Here is a 21,290-nt window from a genome sequence, read left to right on the forward strand (position 1 = left end):
AAGCATGTGCCTGATGCAGGCTGCATATTATCATTATAATGTCTAACATCTGCTCAAATATTTACATTAGCATTAGCACCATTATGACAGGATTACCGTCATTCCCATGATGACGTAAACATCATTTAGTTTTTCCATCCATCTGTGTTGTCATTTGATATGCAGATAGGGTCATGGCAGATTGATATATCGATGTTGGTGTAATTATTTCTGAAAGTAAACAGAGGATACAATTCGGTGTAATTAATTTAGATCCACCTCCATGTGATTGAGAATAGCAAAGAACAGATTCAAGAGAACGGCAGACACTTTGACCCATCATAACAGGAAAAGCACAAGTGTAATTAATAGCACTATTAATCATGGCTACAGTCCATTAAGGTGTGGCTGTTCCAGGGTCTGGTGCCGTGCATGCAGTCACATTGTCATGACTTAACTAGGATATTAAATGGAGCCATTGTTAATGCTGCGTTAGGAAATGTCTTGATAGGTGTAATCACTGCTGTAGTTGATAAAAAAATAAAAAATAATCATGGCTACAGTCCATTTGGGTGTGCCTGTTTCAGGATCCTGAGCTGCGTCTCAAAGCACTTCTTCATTAACTTATTCATTTCTCCATATACAGTACAGTACTCTATAGTGAGCAGTAACTGAAGCAGAAAGTATTGCCATGTCATGGACACAACTTTTTCTGTTCCATCGTGGGAACTTTTGAGGACACTCAAATAAAATAACGGGCAGAAAATAATACACTATACAGTGAAAAGGATGTAATTAATTCAGACACCATTCCTCTGTGGTACATACCGGTTGGCTGTCATGCCTTACAGGAACACTTGAATGGAACAAAGCCAGCATTAATGTTATTAATCACACCCTTGCTTTGCCTGCTGTGAGAAGTCAAACTGTCTGTGTGACAAAAGTCTGTGTCTAAAAGAAGACCTGTGGTTGTACCAAGTGTTGCTAATGAAGGGAGGTGTGATGAAGGGAGGTGTGCGGGCCGGGTTCTCCTTGTGTTGTAATTTTATTGATCCTTTTATATCTGTTCTTCTGACGTTTCATGGGTGTGATTATGACTTGTCTGTTCTCGTAATATCTCAGGTCACCTGACCGTTGTAACCTAAATGGGGGGGGGGGCGTCACTGATCTGAAAATAGTCTAAATAAAGATGACATGGAAATGTCTTCTTATTATCATATTAACCAAGATGCCAGTGGCAGCAGAATCGCTGTCTGAATCATCATGCCCTTTCTTCCGCTTGACTTTGACTGCTTCCTAAAACACACACTGTATTGACAGAAAAGAAAAAACGTGGCACACTGCAGCTCACGTCACATTCGTTCTATTCGTCAGCCTCATGGTGTCTTTATTTAACAGCAGAAGATTCACACTTTCCAACATTTTTTTTCTTCAAGTTAAGCGGTGCAAAATGTACCCAAAACATGCCTGCAGCAACAAAAAAAAAAAAAAAAAAAAGGCTGTGAATCATGCATTCCTCTGCATGCTGAATTTTCAAATACGTATGCAATACTCAGAGGTTTTGTTCTATGAAGTCATCATGGGAAAGATCACATGGAGGAAGGATGCGGATGTTTGCACATGTGTGAACTGGTGGGCTTGACGAGATGACACGAGAATGAGACTGGGGGCAAAAAGAGGCAGAGGTGACTGACTGGAAGTTCAGCGAGAGAATTAGGGAAGGGAGTGTAAAAATGTGAGAAAGGGCAGTGAGGGGGCAGGAACAGATTACAGTTCTGTACATTCGTAGAGTGATAGAAGGTGTGTGTGTGTGTGTGTGTGTGTGTGTGAGAGAGAGACAAAGTTGGGGGCAGGGGAGTGAGAGGGAGGGAGAGTGTCACGTGTATGCCAGAATAAGCACAGAGCTGCACAGGGGCGATCTCTGGACACAGCAGCAGCAGCAGCAGCAGCAGCGAGTCAGACCCTCACTCCCTCAGGTCCTTCACGCTCCTTCCACATGTACTTTCTGCAACAACCACAGTTTGACACCTGTCCTCCCCCTCGCCTTATCTAACCTCCCCCCCCAGGCTCTTCTCCAGCTCTGTAGAGGATTTTGAATGACTTCATCTCTGCATACTCAGTGCGCATTCTCTTATGCAAGAAGGCTTTACTGTAAATGCATTTTGTTGACATTTGAAAGCCATCACACATGTGCTCCCTCGTTTCAGCCTCATGCACAAGAGCAGGAGTAGGTGTCCTATGGCTAAGTATAGGGTGCAGTCATTATTTAAAGTGCCATCTTGGTGTTCCTGTTTCAAAGCATGTGATGGAGGAGAAGCAAACTCCTCTCAGTGGTCCTTGTTGAATCTCAGCGCTGCTCCTCTGAAGAAGGCTGGAGAGAAGCCAGGTACTTTTTTCACTTGAAAAGGTTGGGATGACATCCAAACAAAAGAGCTGTAGTCCTAATGTGGGCCTCACAATGTTATGCAAGTGTATGACTGCAGCCGCAGCAGCAGCAGCAGCATAATAAAAAAAAATAAAAAAAATGCATCAAGCCCATGTTGAAGCTTTTCTGTTCCTATTGTTGAGGAAAGCAGAAACTTCACACCTGGGGCCGGGCCAAGGACACGTGTTAGCCACAAACAACCCCCGCTATAAAAGATCTGCTTTGGATGGAAATTTCTGACGTCTGACTCTGAACCGAACTCTAAAGTAACTCTGAATGGGTGACTAATGCATGTCTGCTGCTCTGCTACAGCAGCGAGGTGAGATTGTGAGGCATCTCAAGGTGAAAGTGAGCTCTGACATTCTGCCTCCTGGATAGATGTGTCGTGCTCCCCGTCAGCTCACAGAGCAGCCCTGACAAACATCATTAGTGACAGTCATCATAACCCTGAACATTATTGGCTTCACTGTTGATTAAGAATATAATGATGAAATTTGTATTTTAATTGACATGAGCAGATGATTTTTATTCTGCAGATTTAACTGTTGCTTTGTTGAAAATAAAAACTGTCATTGTGGAATTGTACGTTTCTGCAAACAAATTGGTTAGTAACAAAATTATTTGCCTCATGTGAAATGTAATAAGACATATTTTGGCTGTACAGCACACAGGAAGCTGATTTAAACATTTCTAAATTTGTCCTGTTTCAAATGTATGCCTTATCCCGCAGTTCTAACAAGTAGAGCTGCAACTATCAGTCTATTAATTGATTACTTGGTTGATGGGAAATGCAAAAATGCCAAACATTTGCTTCTGATGGACATTTGCTACTGTTTGCTGATTTTTTAAATACTAAGTCTCAGTAATCAGTGAATTGAGAAAATAATCAGCAGTTTATCCGTGAAAAGAAACGTTAGTAGCGGCCCTAATAGAGAGGTGAAGTCCCTCCCCATCTGGGTCCACCATGGGACTTTATTGTGGAAAAAATATGCACAGTAGTAAACTGCAAAATTTTCCGTAACGCTTATCCTGTTGGGGTTGTGGGGGCTAGGGCCTATCCCAGCTGACATTAGGTGAGAGGCGGGGTACACCCTGGGCATTTCGCCAGGCTGTCACAGGGCTGACACAAAAAGACAGACAATCATTCACACTCACATTCACACCTATGGGCAATTTAGAGTCACTTGTTAACCTAACCTGCATGTCTTTGGGCTGTGGGAGGAAGCTGGAGTACCCTGAGGAAACCCACGCTGACACAGGGAGGGCATGTAAAATCCTCCACCACCAGGAGCCCTCTTACTGTGAGGCGACAATGCTAACAACTGCACCACCATGTCACCCATTAATCACACGTGATCCCAATTTCATAGATAATATTGCACATCAAGAAAGTCAGTTTGTTGTGTGTTTGACCTAGTACTGGTTAGATTTGTGTGAAACTGCACAGTGAACTATATCTCTCATCTCGCACTATATAAGTCACCAACACCAGTTAGCAAGCTAGGTAGGTAACTTAGCTATGTTCCACACACAACTCCTTGGTCTTCTTGTGGGCAAAGAAGCAAAAGAATGGTCAACACCTGCTGGTTCTGTGAGTATATCCCAGTACAAAACGCATAGGCACCGTACCTATGGAGACAGAGAAAGCTGTGATGTCACTTTAATGACTTGTACTTAAACACTTTTTCAACAAATTGTGACTTTCTTCACTTGCAAATTTATCTTTAAAACTGACAAATATCTTGTGTGTAATTCATGGCAGAATTCAAACAGGATCAAAAAATGATTTGCTAACTACAAGACGTATTTGTTCAGAAATAAGGTCCCATGGTGTTTCACCGGAAGAAGGGGGCTTTGCCGCATATGTCATACTTCCTGCTATATACCAGTGGTTCCCAACTGATGGGTTGTGGCCCAAAAGTGGGTTGCAAATCCATTCAGAATGGACTTCAGAACATGTCTGGTAAGAAACACACTTTATTTTGAAGTACAGTGAATTTCTGCCACATAGCTTTTATTTCAAAGCACCATTTCCTGCTGTAGAGTGAATGACTGATGATGACAACATGGCCAAAAGCAAGTATGACGTTGATTATATTAAACTGTGTGGACCTTGAACTAATGACTATGGAAAAATCTGGACCCTCTGGCTGGACCAGTAAAGTCAAGTCAATTTTATTTATACAGCACATTTCATACAACCAGCGTAACTCAATGTGCTTAAAATACATCATACATGACAAACATAAAATATTAGGCTATATAAGATAATAAAGTATTACATATGTAAAAAAAAAAAAAACAGGACATGATAAAAACAGACAAAATAAGAAGGTACTATTATTGTTATTATTCTTAAAAAATGTTAGATAGTAACAATAATAATAATTTCTAAAACAAATAAAAATACACTTGAAAACCTAACCATAAGCTTGTGTACAAAGATACGTTTTTAACCACTGCTACAAACTGTAGGAGAGTCTAGAGCAAATCAGCAACAAAAATCAACAAATGATCATGTTATGATTTTGTAATCTTTGAAACAATATGCTTCGTTTTTTCCCCACTTGTTTCCAAAACTACAATATTAAGCTAAAACTGACAAAAAAGCCAAAAAAAAATGGTGTCAGATTACACAAAGTTCACAGCCAAGCACAAGCATATTACATCATTTTGGGGGTATTGTTATTCAAGCAGCACATGGGTTCATTAAAACTGGATTTGACTTTGTTTGTGATCAAGTGAAGTAACACTGCCAGAGTAAAAAGAAAGAGCAAAATGTATTTTAGGTTACCGTGTGCATTTGACGTTTTACAGTAGTCCCAGTTTAACAGCTTTTATCATTTAAACATCTCTTCAAACCTCCGAAAGCGCACATCTGTGATAATGTCTGTGTAGGCCTGTGATGAAGTTTCGGGTCAAAACTCTGCTATGAAAGTGCTATGATCATCAGCTCATCTCTGAGTGAGGTTGGATGGCTGCCTACTAAGAAATTATCAGCCCATATCGCATCACTTCTAGATAGGATCTCACACTAAAACGCCCACATAATGATCCCATAAAAGTGCTAGCAGAGGGAGCGTGGGCAGTTCTACATTGGACATAGATTTGGCGGCTAGCCTGTTGTCAGCACTCTCAACAGCTCTCCACGGGGAGCCTCAAGTAAAGGCTTGATCAACCTATCGAGAAGTGTCTGTCTCATGTAATGACTACCTAATTATCTGCTTATGTCATGCCACGTGATCACAACCCGCGGATGAATCTAACAATGGCAGGGAAGTGTGAGTGGAGCAGTCGGTGCTTGTGTGAGGTTAACTTTTTTTTTTATATATCTCAGAAATCCTCTTACATAATCCTCACATTAAGATTATATTATACTGCTACTAGCTCAGAATGTTACACCATCTGAAATCAATATGAGCACATTTGCTGACGGCAAAGATGAGCTGTAATAACTATGAATCACAAGAGTGTATTGTCTATCTTTAACAGCCTTTTTTTAGAGATGGAAAAACCAATATACTGAAAATACTTGAAGAGCCAGTGTCTGTGAAATGCGCGCCGGCCCCAAGTTGCAGCCGTGTGAAGGAATTATTCAATGTGCGAAGGTAATGCTTGTGGTGAGCTCACAGTCCTCTGCATCATGCGTAGCCCTCCTCATCTGTGCGTGGAGAGCGCAGGCTGGAGCACTTACATAACCCAGTTAAAATATACCCCAGTCACATGTAATGTTCAGTCCTGCAGATAGATATCCCACTGTCGCTTGAGCTGCTCTGGCAGCCGTTCAGACATTAGAGAGCGTATGAACACACACACACTCACACACACACACACACACACACAAAAGATTTGACAGTGATTCGCTGCCAGACATTCTCAACTGCCTGCATGTGAACTGTGTGTGGAAAATAGTCAGGGAGCTTTCTCTCTGGGTGAAGCGCATGTGACTGAGTGGAGTTGGACTGGGAAGAAGCCACAAAGGGAGAGGGAGGGTACATGACGGGGTGCCGGAAGTCCAGCCCTTTAAAGTCACAAAAATGTGCCCAGTATCACTTCTCCTCTGACTACATAACCTCTAACACCAACTCTAAATGCTATTGGCTGCGCTTTGCCACACACAACTGGCACCCCCCCCTTCACACTGCTGCAGCGTGCCCACACTACGTGCAGTCACATTTCTGGTGTGTGGGTGGGGTTAACTGGGCTGAACTAGCATTTACTGTAACAGGATGACATATCTGGAGGAGTAAGCTACACTAGTAAGAAGTGAAAGACACGTTTTCGGCCCAAGATCAACAGGAGTTACAGAGTCCAGACTCTTGCCCGAATTATGCAAGAGGCACACTTGTTTAGATTGTAAGGCCCAGTACACGGTGATTTCAGGTCATGTGGAACATAGGACAACATTATGAAACAAGGGCATTTGGAGTGTGCTGAAAACTTTGAGATCCACGCTGCAAAGTTTCTGTTTCAGCTAGATTGATGTGCGCAATAAAGTTTAAATCTATTGTAGAGGCAGACATGCTCAATTTATTTCAAGAGACGAGAGGTGACTCGAAGCAGCTGCTCCGAGGCCTTCAACTTCACAGGAAAAATTATGTAAGCTTGTCAAAGCTATGAATTGCTACAATGACTGGATATTCTGGCCCCAACGTCAACTTTGTCCAGGCAGTGCATGGGTCTTTAAGGTCTGATCCACGCTGTCATGGCTCACATGTTTGTGTTTACGTTCACTGCAGCGGCTTTACTTGTCGTTAACACAGTTATGAACATTCCAGCCACTCTTCTCCTCCCTCCGAGCTCAAACCTGTGGCTGGGTAACGCTCCAGCTATTAGTGGTGAGCAGTTATAATGTGAATAATGCTGTGGAAAGCCTGCTGATTTGTGTCCCAATTTAGAGACACGCTGCACGGTGTATAACCTGGGCACGCACACAGACACACACACACGTCACCATAGGTCCAGATTTGGGTACAGGACAGCTTGTGGCTCAAAGCCAGAGTCCACCAAGCTGAGTCATATGCACGGCTCATTGCAGGGGACAGCTGCTCGTAAGGCAAGACACACACAAACATGTTCCCCTGCCAGGAGCACCCAAACACTCTCACATACTATACACCCGTATCCACTTGCAGCATACTTGCAGGTAAGGACACGTTTCTCTTGCTATACATGTAAGGTCAACTGAGGCTATCAGTGAGCGCGCCACGCTCCAGTGAATGTTTTCAATGGCAAGCTATCTCAATAGACACATCGTCCTGTCGGAAAATGAGGAACAGATTTTGCAATACTGTAAATTGTACACACATGCATGAAACCATCACCCGATTACAGTGCGTCCAAACTTTCTTGGTCAACACACGTGCTGCCTTTTTCCAAAAGGGTGGGATCGAGCAGATGTAGCGTATGCCCTATAATAAAGTGGGCGTGGGGCTCTGATTTGGCTTTTCTTTTTTATGAATGAGAGCGGGAGACATGCAGTCTCTGTGGGATACAGAATCAGCCAGCCTCTCTGACAAATTGAAAATCACAGTGCCAGTTTGTGTTGTGTGACTCATCCCGGATCCTGACAGGAGAATGCACAGATAAAAGAGTTGCCTTTGTGAGGAGATTGCAAATTGCTGCTGTTGTCCTTAATGTGGATGACAATTTCCATCGCAGCTGACTGGAGGCCGGATTATTGTGAATACATAAACATTCCAGGAGCTCACACAGAAGATTTACTGAAACATTCAGAGCAATCTGCGGTTTAACATCGAAAAACACTTTCAACAAAAGACAATTGAGTAGCTGCTGTACTTATCTGTTACCTATATAAACACAGACACTGTTTGGGCTGTATTTTACACTGTGTTTATGCAGTTTAAAGTGCCACATGCAAGCATGAAATATCTCTTTGATCCCCCCCGAAAAAATGTAGATGTCCGTTTCCTGTGCTTTGAAGTGGCTGCGATGTACTCCGCAGTGACATGGGAGCCTTCAAGACAAAAAAGGGAAATGAGAGTTTGCTGGGAATCTGTAGGAAGCTCTCGGTCGTCACAAAGTCTGGGGTCGCCCGGGGATCTGGGCCTGGGGAGCTGAACGACGGGAGACTGTTTATGGGATGTTTAATAGATTGCAGCAGCTTACAGGACAATTAAAATTCAACATGAGTGGCTCACTTTGCCAGCAGGCGTGTCGCCTCAACCAGCTTTATGGATGCTCTGGTGTCTGTGGTGGTGCATTCTTCACAGCAGGATGTGATTAAAGGCGCAGCAGCAAAGAGTAAACTCGATGTTAGGCCACTGGACTGCTGATGCCCTTGTCCTGCCTGCTTCTCACTTTGGCAGCAGCACATAAAACAAAAGTAGCCACATACGCTCGTCTATGATCACCTGACCACAAAATGCTGGCAGAATCTAATTACCATGGTGCAGACTCATTATAGAAAGCACAGAAGACAGTCCAAGAAGTCCTTCTGCATTTTATGTCAGACAGATTTGCACCCAGTTGTTAAAGCAGTCTGGGCAGCGTTTTGGGCTCTGTAAACATCTCGCAGTGCTTTCTCACATGTGAGCCCTTCACTCTGCAGATTCGTGTTGTTTAAATGCTGCTTGCCCTCGTCGTCAATTGAGGGCGTCGAGGAAAGGAGGCTGGTTATGCTTTTTGTGGGTGGGTGTCTCCTAAACGCATGTGATCACGTTTGCTGTGAGAGGGTTCGTGACTCACTGGCTCCAGGCTCAGGATCCTTGTCTGGCCTCTGACAGAGTGCTCCTAATCCCACCCTCTCAGGCAGTCAAACAGAGGTCCTGTGAGTCACGCCTTTACCGTCACTGAGTCCAACAACAGAAGAAGAAGAAAAAAAAAAAAAGATGTAGACTGAACACACACTGCATGTCAATTGCATCTTCTGTTACAGTCAGTTGTACTTGTTATGATTTAAAGGATGGAGCTTTTACAGACGGGTAACATAAAATAATGACTAATTAATCTGATCATAATTAATCTTTATTTGTTACTCATTCACTCACAATTTAGGGGCTGAATTTGAGTGGTGGAAATTAACTCAGTTTGCTGTAGTAAGTACTGTGTTTAAGAGCAAATTTGAGATTCTTATACTTAACTTGAGTATTTCCATTTTATGTTTCTTTATCAACTTCACCCCCGCTGCATTTTCCTTTTAACCAAAAGCCTGAATGACTCTTTTTAGTGTGTGTACTGGGTCAACCTGTCAAATCGTGTGCTCACGAACCCTGGATTCAGCAATGAATGAATGAGAGAGGACTGATTAAATCAGACTCAACTTGAGACCTCCGCCAGCCAAGGCCAACTGTGTCTTCATGTGCTCCTTTATTGGGGTTGTTCTGATTTTTGTCTATTCATGAGCTTTAAGTTGAAATGTGGAAACAACATGGATGCTATAAAGAAGTTGTGTGAAACAGATCAGATCATGATTGTGAATATGATTTCAGATTATTCTGAAACAACATCGACTCAAAGGAACCGATACTTAGAAAAGAATCAATCTGCCCATCAACTTTACTTTGGTTGTTCCACCATCCACTACTTCCGATATTAATGGCAAAGAACTTATATTGATAGCCTGCTCTTTGCTAAGTGGGGATAGCTACTGATAGCTAACAGCGAAAACAAAACTGCTATTCTCTTGCTGTTTTGGTTGCACATTTGTGCCATAAATCGAACCTTCATTCTCGATCTCACCCGGTGACAGACATAATTGCTTATTGTAAGGCTAACAGGGAACCAATCACAAACCATTTCTGCTAAAGAGCTCAATGACTAACGAAAAATAATCTTACCTCGTGTAACAAGTTTGTTCTGATCTTGCTGCATCTTGACTTCAGCCATTTGTTTACTTTCCTCACTTCCATTTCCCTTCTTATGCTCTGAGCTGAACTGCCAATCAGAGTGAATTTTAATTTTCCAACACACTCTGCCATTGCTGACACCGATTCAACATGCTGATATGGCCATAAAAAAGCCGTCAAGGACCAATGAGGGACAATGGCACGGGACACAACTTTGCGACTAGAGCGAAAGACGCTCACAGACAGCCCAACATTGACTGACAGAGGACTGTCGGCTTGGTGTTTCAGGGCCATAAGGTAACAGAAACACAATTATGTTACTTTCAAGTGATTGTAAACTAATGAAAACTGAATATTATATTGAATTTCTACCAGAAGATGTCCCTAAATCATTGAATCTTTAAAGTAGAAAGGGTGTCTGTTTCTACTTTTACATTTTACACATAAAACATGATGAGTTTATAAATTATGATGCATTGATATATTCTTACCTAAGAAGAGTATATAAAGCAATTAAACTATAAGATATAAGGGACCTTTCTGCCTAATGAGTACTTTGAGTTTTGCTACTTTGACTTCAGTAAATGACCCTAGCTCTTCCTCCAGCACTGCTAGATGTATTCTAAACTTTGGGGAAATGACTGTCTAGACCACACTGCCAGACAATGCGTGTTCAAATAAAGTCTGCTTATGTGTCCTTGAGCAAACTCTCTCACATGAACCATCCCGGCTGTCCTCTGAAACTGCTGACTGCGCCTTTACCAGGCTGCTCAGTTTACTGACATGCCACAAGTCAGGCATCATCATCCAGATGATATAATGAGGAAGAATGCCTGTAGAATGACCAAAACTAGCCCTGGATTGACTTTTCGCCCAGCTGCTGAAATGAAACCGATCCGCGTGTCCACGTGTTTGTGTCATTTCCATGTCATTTGCATATGTAAACCGGGCTCGCCTATCGCTCCGCGGCTGCACCGAGACGAGGAGCCGATTTGTCCGTCGGAGGCGTTAGAGGAGCAAATGGGAGAGCCGCTGCGCGCTAACTCCGCCCCGCCAGACACGTTGCCTTGGGAGAAGCAACACGGGCCGATCGCTGGCTGTACCGTCTCCTTCACTCACACACCGCACGTCCAACACATCAGCTGCTCTGTTGCCCGACAGTCCTGCTGGATTTACCGCTCAACAACGGACGACTTGGACCAGCCGCTCCATCCTGGGAAGGTACGTACCACCCCTGATCCACATCTCATTTTCATCCCATCATGTGTGTGTGGAGGTGAGACACAGAGAGGATCTCATTTTTAAAATCATCTACAGGAATTCATGCAGATAAAGAAACATTTATTATTGAGATGAATTAATACTCTATAATGATAAAAGGTGTGACTGCGATAAATGGATCTGTCTGCGATTTTTGGTTTCACAGTGCCTGCTGCCCAAATTTACTATGCCTGATGCCTGATGAGGAAGTCTATTGTGTCTGTTACCCAACTGATCTGAAACCTGCATTCACGCGGACAGATCGGATCATTCACTTTATCATTTTCTATCTTCTATTTTGGAAGGAAAGTGATCCTTAATCTGTGTATGAGGGAATTATTCTCACATAATTCACATGTATCACCGTTTTTAAATCACACTGAAGTGGTGGGCATCTCTATTCATGTGCCCCACCTACACAGGTAGATGGAGACATGGATATCATAAAGGAAATCTGCTGTGAGTGTGTTTTATCAAAGAAATGTGTGACCTGTAAAAGTGCTGTAGATGCTGTTATCAGCCAGCAATTTGAATTTCTGTCTGAAACACTGAAAGGCCTGCGTGGTGTATTCAAAGTGGCTATATGAACAAGTGTGATGTGTGCATGATGTTTTACGGCACACAGTTGAACCAAGCAAATGTTATGCTGCAATATTTGTTTCGTAAGATATCACCAGTGGTTTGTATCACCCTGGTATTGTGTTGCAGGAAGTCTTCTCGTGGGAAAGCACAAAAGTGTGACTGAGAACATGATTGTGTCGTAAGATGTAGCCTATGCTGAGTGAAAATGTGATATGTAATACAGTATATCACAAAAGTTTGATGCACCTGCACAGACAAGACAGATAAAAATGTTTATTCTTGGTCACAATTATTAGATTTAATTTGATATACATATAGCTCACATACATTTAGTCGTACAGGGCAGCTTTGTGCGTTGGGTTGTGTCACAATTTTAATGTAAAATATATCTTTAGATGTTGAATTTTGACGCTGTATAATCCCAAGTACTCAATATTCAGATATGAAATACACTCAGCACATTATTCCTCCCTGTGTCTCTGTGTTGGGTGAATCTGGCCACTGCACAGACATTTTCCTCGCACATTGTTTTGTTCACACTAAAACTGGTCAACTGTGTTCCCCCATGAGCTTTATTATAACCTGCAATCATCATCCAATTATATTTTTTGCCTTCTTTGTTTGTGTTTTATTGGAGCTTGTAAAATCAGCACATCCCTGCTCCACCCTCCCCTGTAACAATAAGATCAGAAGGTGGTCGCCCTGTGACAAAGACCTGGGGAGCAATTAACTCCCCTACCCTCAGATTTCCTCAGGAGGCACAGAGACATGCCAGGCGTCAACCACTCACCACACCAAAACTAATCCCTGCGCCGAAAATGCTGTTGTCACTTCCTTTTATCTACTAATCACAGAGGAAACATGTTGGAGACATCTGAAGATCCCACAAGCGCATTAAACGTCCGTGAAGAGTGTTATGGTGGAGTTAAGGAGTTTTTATTCAAGCAGCGCACTTCATGTTGTGAACAAACAGTGCCAGTCTCTCGTTTAGTGAAATCCTTTTTCCCCCACACAAGTGTCACTTGTGCTGATGGGAGGTCCGCGGTCTGAGGCGCTGGTCGTCATGGTGGCAGACCCCTGCCCTCTTTGAATAAACTCGCTTACAATGTTTATGAATGATTGTGGTGGTAGCAGCTGGCAGGATGGCTGATAGAGCCTGAATGGGGGGAGAAATACTTGAGCTGGCGATAGTTAAATTTTATGTATTTGTTTTTGTGCGGCGTCATGATGTGGAGATTTATAATTCTGGGAGACAAAGGTTTGAGCGCCCGAGGGCTATGCTGGGTCATTGTGGACACTGGGATGTTTGGTGTTTGCTTTTGATGGCGGCTAGTCAGTGTTTACTGGCTCAGGTGTTGCATCTGCAAAACAAACAGGTCATTGTGGTCTCACTGCCACCATCTGCTCAGAGTGTTCTGCTGTGTCTGGGCCTTTATTCATGTCTGCTTGGTTGGAGGTGCAGGTTTTTTATCCAGACTAACCAGCAGTGTTTACCCATGAACGCTGAATTTATTTAAGCTTGATTTTGTTACCTTTTAGCTACATCTGTATTGTTGAATTATACTAACCATGACTTTCTGTCTGACAGGTCAGTGATGGTCAGTGCTAGTTAGAGCCTGCAGCCGAGGATGTCTGCTACGGATTCGGACAACTCCATTGACTGGCTGGCTAGTGACAATGAGGACAATGAGAGTGAACACGAGTTTGACTATACCGGACAGCACAGCCAGACAGAGGCACCTTCGTCCCCCAGCACCCCGCCACACCTGGGCCCGTCTGACAGCAGCTGCCGCCGGAGCAGCGAGGTGAAGGAGGGCGACAGTAACTGGAGTGAGGTCAGGGAGGCCTCCAGCCAGGGATTTCCCCCCGGCTGCACCGAGACATGGGACAGCGCCATTGGACTGTGTAAAACGCAGCAAGGAGAAAAAACGAATGGCAAAAACACTCAGCAAGCACTGAAGAGACCTCACAGCTCCACGGAGGAGTGCAAGGAACGGCAGCTCATTTCCAACGTGTCGGAGAGAAACCGAATTTTCAGCAGAAAGGTGAGCGCCTCTGACTTGTGTCTGTTTCCCACAGGAGGTGGTTGACAGTGTCAGCAAAACTAGAGCGTGCCCTATCACCTACATCGACTCCCCCGGCCCCGCTGGAGTGTCTCATGCATCACACTTCCAGTAAAGATGAACCTATAACTACATGCAGCATTAGTCATGCCTTTCTGAAGAACCAGAGTCAGTCAGCAGAACAATAGAAGGGAGTTCAGGGGTTATCTAAATCACACTCAGCAAATTTTATACGTGGAAGCCAGTTTGATGTTACCTTTTCACACATTCTGACAGAGATATCACCTACAAATGAATCTGTTTTCATTTTCAGTGCATGGAGCTACAATGCTACATTCATCCGCTGTCATCTATCTTGAATGGCCTACGTTCGGGAAGATACAGAGAACGTAAGTCGGTCATTTAATTCTTTTCTGTTTTTGTCTTCAGAGCAATCTCAGTGGATTTATACTGTTTAACACAGCCATTCTTCAGCCGAGTCTCTGTCTCTCTCTCTGCTCATTCTTTCTTGTAACAACAACAATAGACTGGATAGACAATGTGCCACTCTTTTTGGAATATGTGTCCCTGAGATTTGAGAACGAGATGTCTGAAACAAGTATTGTTGTGGTGTTATACAGTAACCACAACTATTTCCTGTGTGTGTACTGTATAATGAAGCTCATTTTGGATAAAGCTTCTGAAGCAGCTGCAGTGTTTTAAAAAAGGCCCCTTTAAGAGTAAAAAAAAAGACATTTAAATGTTATTTTTTTGCCTGTTGAGACTAATATCACGCTTCAGACCTCCTTGTAAATTAGCTGCTTGGCAGAGAGGAGTGAGAACATACTGTACCACAATCTCCAGTAAAGCAGCTGCTGTTTGTGAGTCGTCTGATAGGCATTATAAGGGCCTCTGGAAGATGTGTTGCACTGTGTTCAGACAAGCTCCGAAAACTGCTTCATTTGGGATCTTTGTCAAACCTTGTGTGTGTGTGTGACCCAACACTTCCTGACCACAGAGGCAGGGAGCCTGTTCCCCCACACACACATTTCACACAATCCATCTGCTCCACAGACTCGGCCCTGCTGTCAACACAGTTCATGCGGCTCATGGTACAACTTTCTTCTTTTCCAGGACTCAGCAGTTTCCAGGAGAGTGTGGCCATGGACAGGATTCAGAGGATCATGGGTGTTCTGCAGAACCCCTGCATGGGGTAAGTGTCCTCAGCTTGACCTACATACACGAAACAATGGGCTCTATCATCTTGTAATTACCAGTATATCTTCTGCGCAAGGCTCTGTAGCTATAATCATATTTTGAGGCATTTTGCTTTGTTCAGCTTGTTTGTTTTGCTGAAATCTCCACGCTACAATGCACTCAGTTTAGCATACAATTACAAAGAGCCAGTCATGGTGCTCGTTGTCTGTGGGTCAAAGTGGTCTCCGACATGTCTGTGACACATGGCTCACAGCAGGTTTCCCTGCGAGGAGCTGCTACCCCCACACATTCAGGATAAATTTACTGCAGAGATGGCTGGGTCTCGCCATGGCTGGGCACCTTGTTAAAAATGTAACAGGCTCCACTGTGGGAGCAGCACACTTGTGTCTGCTTGATTAGCTCTCCACTGGCCAGACGGTATAATGGAGTATGATATCACCCCTCTAAAGGAGAAAGTCTTGGTCCCTGTAAGATGATAATGTTCAAATGTTTTGACGTTTCACAATTGTTTTACGTCATTAAATAGTAAATGACTGACATTCTCAGGTTCCATAGTGTCTGGTTTTGTATACTTCAGAACAATGAGGCAATATGGTTGAAATCAATACCACAATATCAATAAGAACATGCTCCGACTTGACACATTTCATGACAGAAAATTTGCCACATGTGTAAAGCAGAACCTTCCAAAACTAATTTAGCTATTTTAGGATTTCAGTTTCCCTTTAAATTATTAATTTGGACTCAGGCTGCAGCTTATAATTTCATTATTTATTGATTCGATTCTGGGAATTTATTAATTCAGTCTATAAAACTTCCAGTTTGACGTCTTCAAATAGCAGTCAAAAAACCTAACAGAGTTTCATTTACAACCATATGAAAGCAGATTACGTTTGCAAAGCTGGAACCAGCGAGTATCAATTATCCAAATTGTTGCCAAGCAATTTTCTGTTAAGCGAGTAAACAAACAATAAAACCAATCATTTTAATTGGAGAGCAAAATCGTATAGAATAATAGCACATTATGATAATGTCATATGATTACACTGAAAGTCTGTGTATGAATCAGCAGTGTCATGTGCCATCCTCCTCTGAATTTAAAGCCGCATTACTGATACCTGTACGGGAAGCGAAGCATCAGTGTGTATGGATGTAAGATAAAGTGCTGCTGAGTTTGGCACCGACTAATTAGAGCCCTCACCCACCAGCTGCTGCCCTCATATGGGAGACAAAGAGTGGGTGTGGCAGCCTCTCTGCAGACAGCCGGGACAGAGGCTGGAAGGTGGACTAAGCCCCTCCCTCCCTCCCGGCGTTGCTCCCTATGCCTGCTCTGTGTTGCCAGCTGGCAGCCCCTGCAGCAACACAATGGCAGATAGGATCAAAGTGACTTTTTTAGCAGTCACTGTTGCGGATAATCTTTCACATGAATTTAACATGCCCTGAATGGAGTATAGCAGGAAGGTCCTGATCATATGACACGGCCTAATCCCTACCCACCATCTGGTTTTGACGGGTGGGAGTTAATGGGGCGCTGCTCTCTGCTGCCCACCTCCAACGCAAACTGCGTCACCGCGATTAGTTTATTTTCACAATGACGCTGTTGGAGACCGCTGTGGCTTTGGTGTTTTATATTTAGAGGCGAGCGGAACTGTTATACATCAGGCCACGTGTGAGCTCAAAACATGTGAGAAATGTACTCAAGACAATCCCCCCCCCACACACACACACACACACTTACACACACACACAAACACACACACACACACACACACACACACACACACACAGAGTACAGGCTTTGCTAAGTGAGTGTAAGTGTTCACCCACTGTTCAAGATTGCCTATTTCCTGTGTGAGCTTGATGGAGAGATAAGATTTCAGAGAAGAGGTTGGTTAGATTATTGGTAGGCTCTACTCATATTCATGCATGAAAGCTTGAGTAAATACCTCTTTGTCTCTGTTTCTTTCTCTCCTTCCTTCCTTTTGTCAGGGAGAAATACATCAATATCATTCTTAAAATGGAGGAAATGCTGAAGAGCTGGTTCCCTAACGTTAAACTCCGAGACCAACTCACTGTCACCCAGACAGAAGAGGCCATTCCTACCAAGAAACCGAAGGTAAAGTTGCACAAAAACAGAACTGTTGCGTAAGAACTCTCCGGTTAGAGGAGGCGCGCTGCCAAGAACATACGGTGACGACGCAGTGAAAGAGGGACAAAAATATCTATTATTATTTAATCACAGGTCTGGGACAGGGGAGGGGGATTAAAAGCTATTTTTACTGAGGTATTACCGCAGTCTCAGGTTCGCTAAGAACAATGACAGAGGATAAAAGGTAATTTTGGAGGAGTGTTCCTAAGGGGATAAGAAAGGTCAGAATACTCTGGAACATTCCTTTGCATTTAATTGGTTAGGATTTATTTCTGTGGCTAAGCCTGACACACCCTCCTATCAACTATTTTTCCTTCAGTCACCACAACAAAGCTGGCTGTTAAGCACTTTGTAACAGGTTGTACTGTTTGCTAAGGCAACACAGTAACAATGGAGCTGCTATGATCAATATTTTTATGTCAACAATGGATGATATTACTATTAATAATGTGGCAGCAGTTTCTCATGGTGACAAATTGTGTGAATGACAGCAGGTCTTAGCTCCACGGACATCTGTTCACAGTGATAAAGCTCTGATAAAACCGGTGTACACTACCTGCTCGGCATCAAACACATGAAGTTAGCAACTAGCTAGAGAGCATGCATTGTAGTTAAACAGCTACTAAGGAGGAGGATATTTTTCTCAGGAGGTACTGAAGACCAAATCAAAGCTAAAAAAAGAAACGTCTTCCAATGAATGCTAATTGATTGCAACTGTTGGCTAACAAATTAGCATTTGTAAATTGTATTTTCCTTGTTTTTAACAACACAACAGCTGCAATACATCCAGGGTGAAATATCTAAATACAACTTGCATGTTGTCCATTTTTATAACTAGGAAGAGGTTTATCGATGTCCACTAATTATTCAGATTTGTACAAGTCCAGAAAGTATGAATGAGGGATCCTGTTACTGTTCTACATCCGTTGCATAAAGGATCTGTCCCTGGATAAATTAAAATCAGCCGTGTTATATAGTGATAATAGGCCAGTGACGTGTTTTGTTTTGCTTCCGCCAAGTGGCCAAAAAAATTGTTGGTGCAGTTTATTTGTTGCTTTAAACCTTTTAATCTTGAGGCTCATTTATACTCTCTCGATGTACAAAAATAGATATGCTAATTTTAAACGTTTCAACCATCACTGCTGACATACCTGCGACCTTTATGTCGGCATAGATATATCCAATAGATGGCACTAGAGTGAAAGTTTCTGACAACATCAAACGTAGCGACGGTGGAAGAGGTTGCAGCGGAGGTAGCGTAGACGGCGTTGGTCTTTTCACTGTATTAGCTTACTGCACAAGCTCATTTACAGTTTTCTTGTTGATCAATGGACATTGTCCCTGAATATTAAACTACTAAATCATTTAATTTAAACTGTTTCCTTCCCCACCCAGCTATCTCCAGTGACCATTACTGCAGTTGTGAGCCCCGTCACCGTCAGCGATCCCCAAGCCGGCGCCAAAACCCTGAGAGTCACCGACCTCACTCCTCCTGGAGCCTACTCCGCCAGTAACCTGAAGTGGCTCCACACGTCACCCATCTGCTCCCCCATAGCAGAGCAGGCCCAGGCTGGCCCCAGGCACCTGCTGTCCCCCAGAGACCTAACGCAGGACAACGCTGTGTCCTCCAGCACGGACAGCCACACTAAGACAGACTCGGTGGCCAGAGGCCCCCCGCCGGGCAAAATCAACGCACCCTGTCTAGAGAGGCTCCTTAAGTCGACAGAAAGCATCATCACCCGCAAGGGGACGGGCGGTTTGACGGACAGCAGCTGGTCCTAGTCCACGCAGACGGCTGGGCGTCCAGCTGTAAGCACTGCACAGCCCAGCCTGGCCTTGCCCACCTTGCCGGGAGCCAGTCAGCTTGCTTAGCCCATTCCAGCCTTCAGGGGAGACGGGAGCCTTCAAAAGGGACGTCACAGTTTCCACTTTAACGTGGAAGGAGTGTCGACGAACATGTTGTACTCTCTGTATGGGAATGTGCCCTCTCTGACATGACAAGTGTCCGCTTTAGTTCCCTTCTGTTGACTTATGTTTGTTTTTTTGTTTGCACTCTTGAATAGCGTGTGTGAGAGTGGGAAGGATAGATTTCACATGCCGAGATCACCGGAGCTAGTGATTTCACAACTGAATTGTTCCCACTGGCTTGTAGATGCAATAATACAGTTTGAGTATCTGTGAAACCGCCATTATGCCTGAAAGGGAAAGAATTGCAGGAGTAGTGTGTGCTGGAAGGGATTTTTTCAGATATCCAGACATGTCAGTGGTCTACATATTGTTGTGCTGAAAATGTGGGTGAAATGTGACGTTATTTTCTCCCCCCCACCCCTTGACTCTACTCTTAAGTTTATTGATGTGACTGTTACTCATTTGTATACTTTATAAATAAGTCTTTTGGTACAACTGTTCTACCTCAGTGGGCACCACGTCACAGTTAGTGAGTAGGAATGTGAACGCTACGCTCCAAATCTGGACACCTCAACAGATCTGCAGTGAGCCAAATGGCCTCTGACAGCGAGGTGTGCAGTACGAGTCGTTCTGCTTGTACAAACAGAGGATGCTCTCTCCGTGGGGATGCTCTCGTGGCCTGACTGGTGCCATTGTAAAGAATGTCAACTGCAGATTTCTTTTTCGAGTCTCCCAGTAGAAGGCAAACAGTGCCTGTAACGTCAAACTGTGCCTGTAAGCCGGTTTGAACCAGAGAGAGAACCATTCAGAATACCTGCTCCTCTGTGGGATGTACAAATCAGGAATTCTCACTCTCCTGCCATTTCCTGTATCGAGTAAATTATTCAGATCTTGCCAACTACTTTCTGTGGTGGAGTAGAACAATTCTTTTGTTTTGCCACAGAACTGGACAGTATGTTAGACCAGCAGAGAGGGACAAGGTATTTCTCTGTGTAAATCTTACAGAAAGGTTGTCGATTTACCCTGAAAAGTGGCCTTTATAGTGTGAAATTTTATACTTTCAAAATAAATGTGGTTATATTTGTTTGATGCAAAATGGCTACAATTTGTGTTATTGTGAATTTTATTTATACAGGCTTGTGTGAGTTACCTTAAAGGGGCAGTTCAACCCAGACACAAAAATACATATTTTTCCTCTTCCCTGCAGTGCTGTTTATCAGTCTAGATTGTTTTGGTGTGGGTTGCCGATGTCTGCCTTCCCTCGAACACGCCTGTCAGGGGGGTCAAAGGGTATAGACGACCCCAGCCCAAGGCCAAGGGGGGGTTATGAAATGGTCTACGGTCGACCCTTAAATTGGATCAAGTATTGGGCTCAGTTTAAAAGCTATGAAGACATAGGCATCATATCAAACTAGAGGACCTGAGGCACCCATTGGCACTGACCATGCTATGCTATCTTTTCAGAAAGGGCCCAAATAACGCTCCAAATTTATGCAAAATTTTGGTGAGGAAAAAAAAAGAATATTGTCATGTTTCAAAATGGTGTATTTAAATATTTCTGCATCCTGGGGTCCATGAACAGTCTTTTAATTTCATAAATTCATACATACCTTGTAGTGATTTCCTCATTCAGTGTTTGAGTTTACTTTTATCTAATCATTCATTGGTGGGCTTTTTTTCAGCCCAGGACACACATGTAACTACCTCTGCTTTTCAAAATAAGAAAAAAAAAAAAAAAAATGATTGGATTACATTTGCAGGTAGTGTAAAAATGTATAAGTTGTAGCATTAGCTAGCTCAGTGATGCTAGGTGAGCTAGCAGTAGATGCACATGTCCCTCTGCACAGTGATACAGTTGGCAGGTGTAGTTCAGGAGAAACAAAATACTTCCTGCACGAGTTTTTCACATGTATTTTTTG

The 21,290-nt window shown here is 43.3% G+C and overlaps 1 protein-coding gene across 1 annotated transcript; it reads left to right on the forward strand.

Annotated features, from left to right (window-relative positions):
• Nucleotides 1-11,279: 11,279 nt before the first annotated feature.
• ciartb (circadian associated repressor of transcription b) lies at nucleotides 11,280-20,467 on the forward strand. The gene is made up of 6 exons (XM_033635296.2): nucleotides 11,280-11,433; nucleotides 13,643-14,099; nucleotides 14,431-14,506; nucleotides 15,231-15,309; nucleotides 17,304-17,430; nucleotides 18,859-20,467. The coding sequence occupies exons 2-6, from the start codon at nucleotides 13,683-13,685 to the stop codon at nucleotides 19,243-19,245; spliced, it is 1,086 nt and encodes a 361-aa protein (XP_033491187.2). The 5' UTR covers nucleotides 11,280-11,433; nucleotides 13,643-13,682; the 3' UTR covers nucleotides 19,246-20,467.
• The last annotated feature ends 823 nt before the right edge of the window (nucleotides 20,468-21,290 follow it).

The sequence above is a fragment of the Epinephelus lanceolatus genome, chromosome 5 (assembly GCF_041903045.1).
Source record: "Epinephelus lanceolatus isolate andai-2023 chromosome 5, ASM4190304v1, whole genome shotgun sequence".
In the NCBI taxonomy this organism is placed as follows: domain Eukaryota; kingdom Metazoa; phylum Chordata; class Actinopteri; order Perciformes; family Serranidae; genus Epinephelus; species Epinephelus lanceolatus.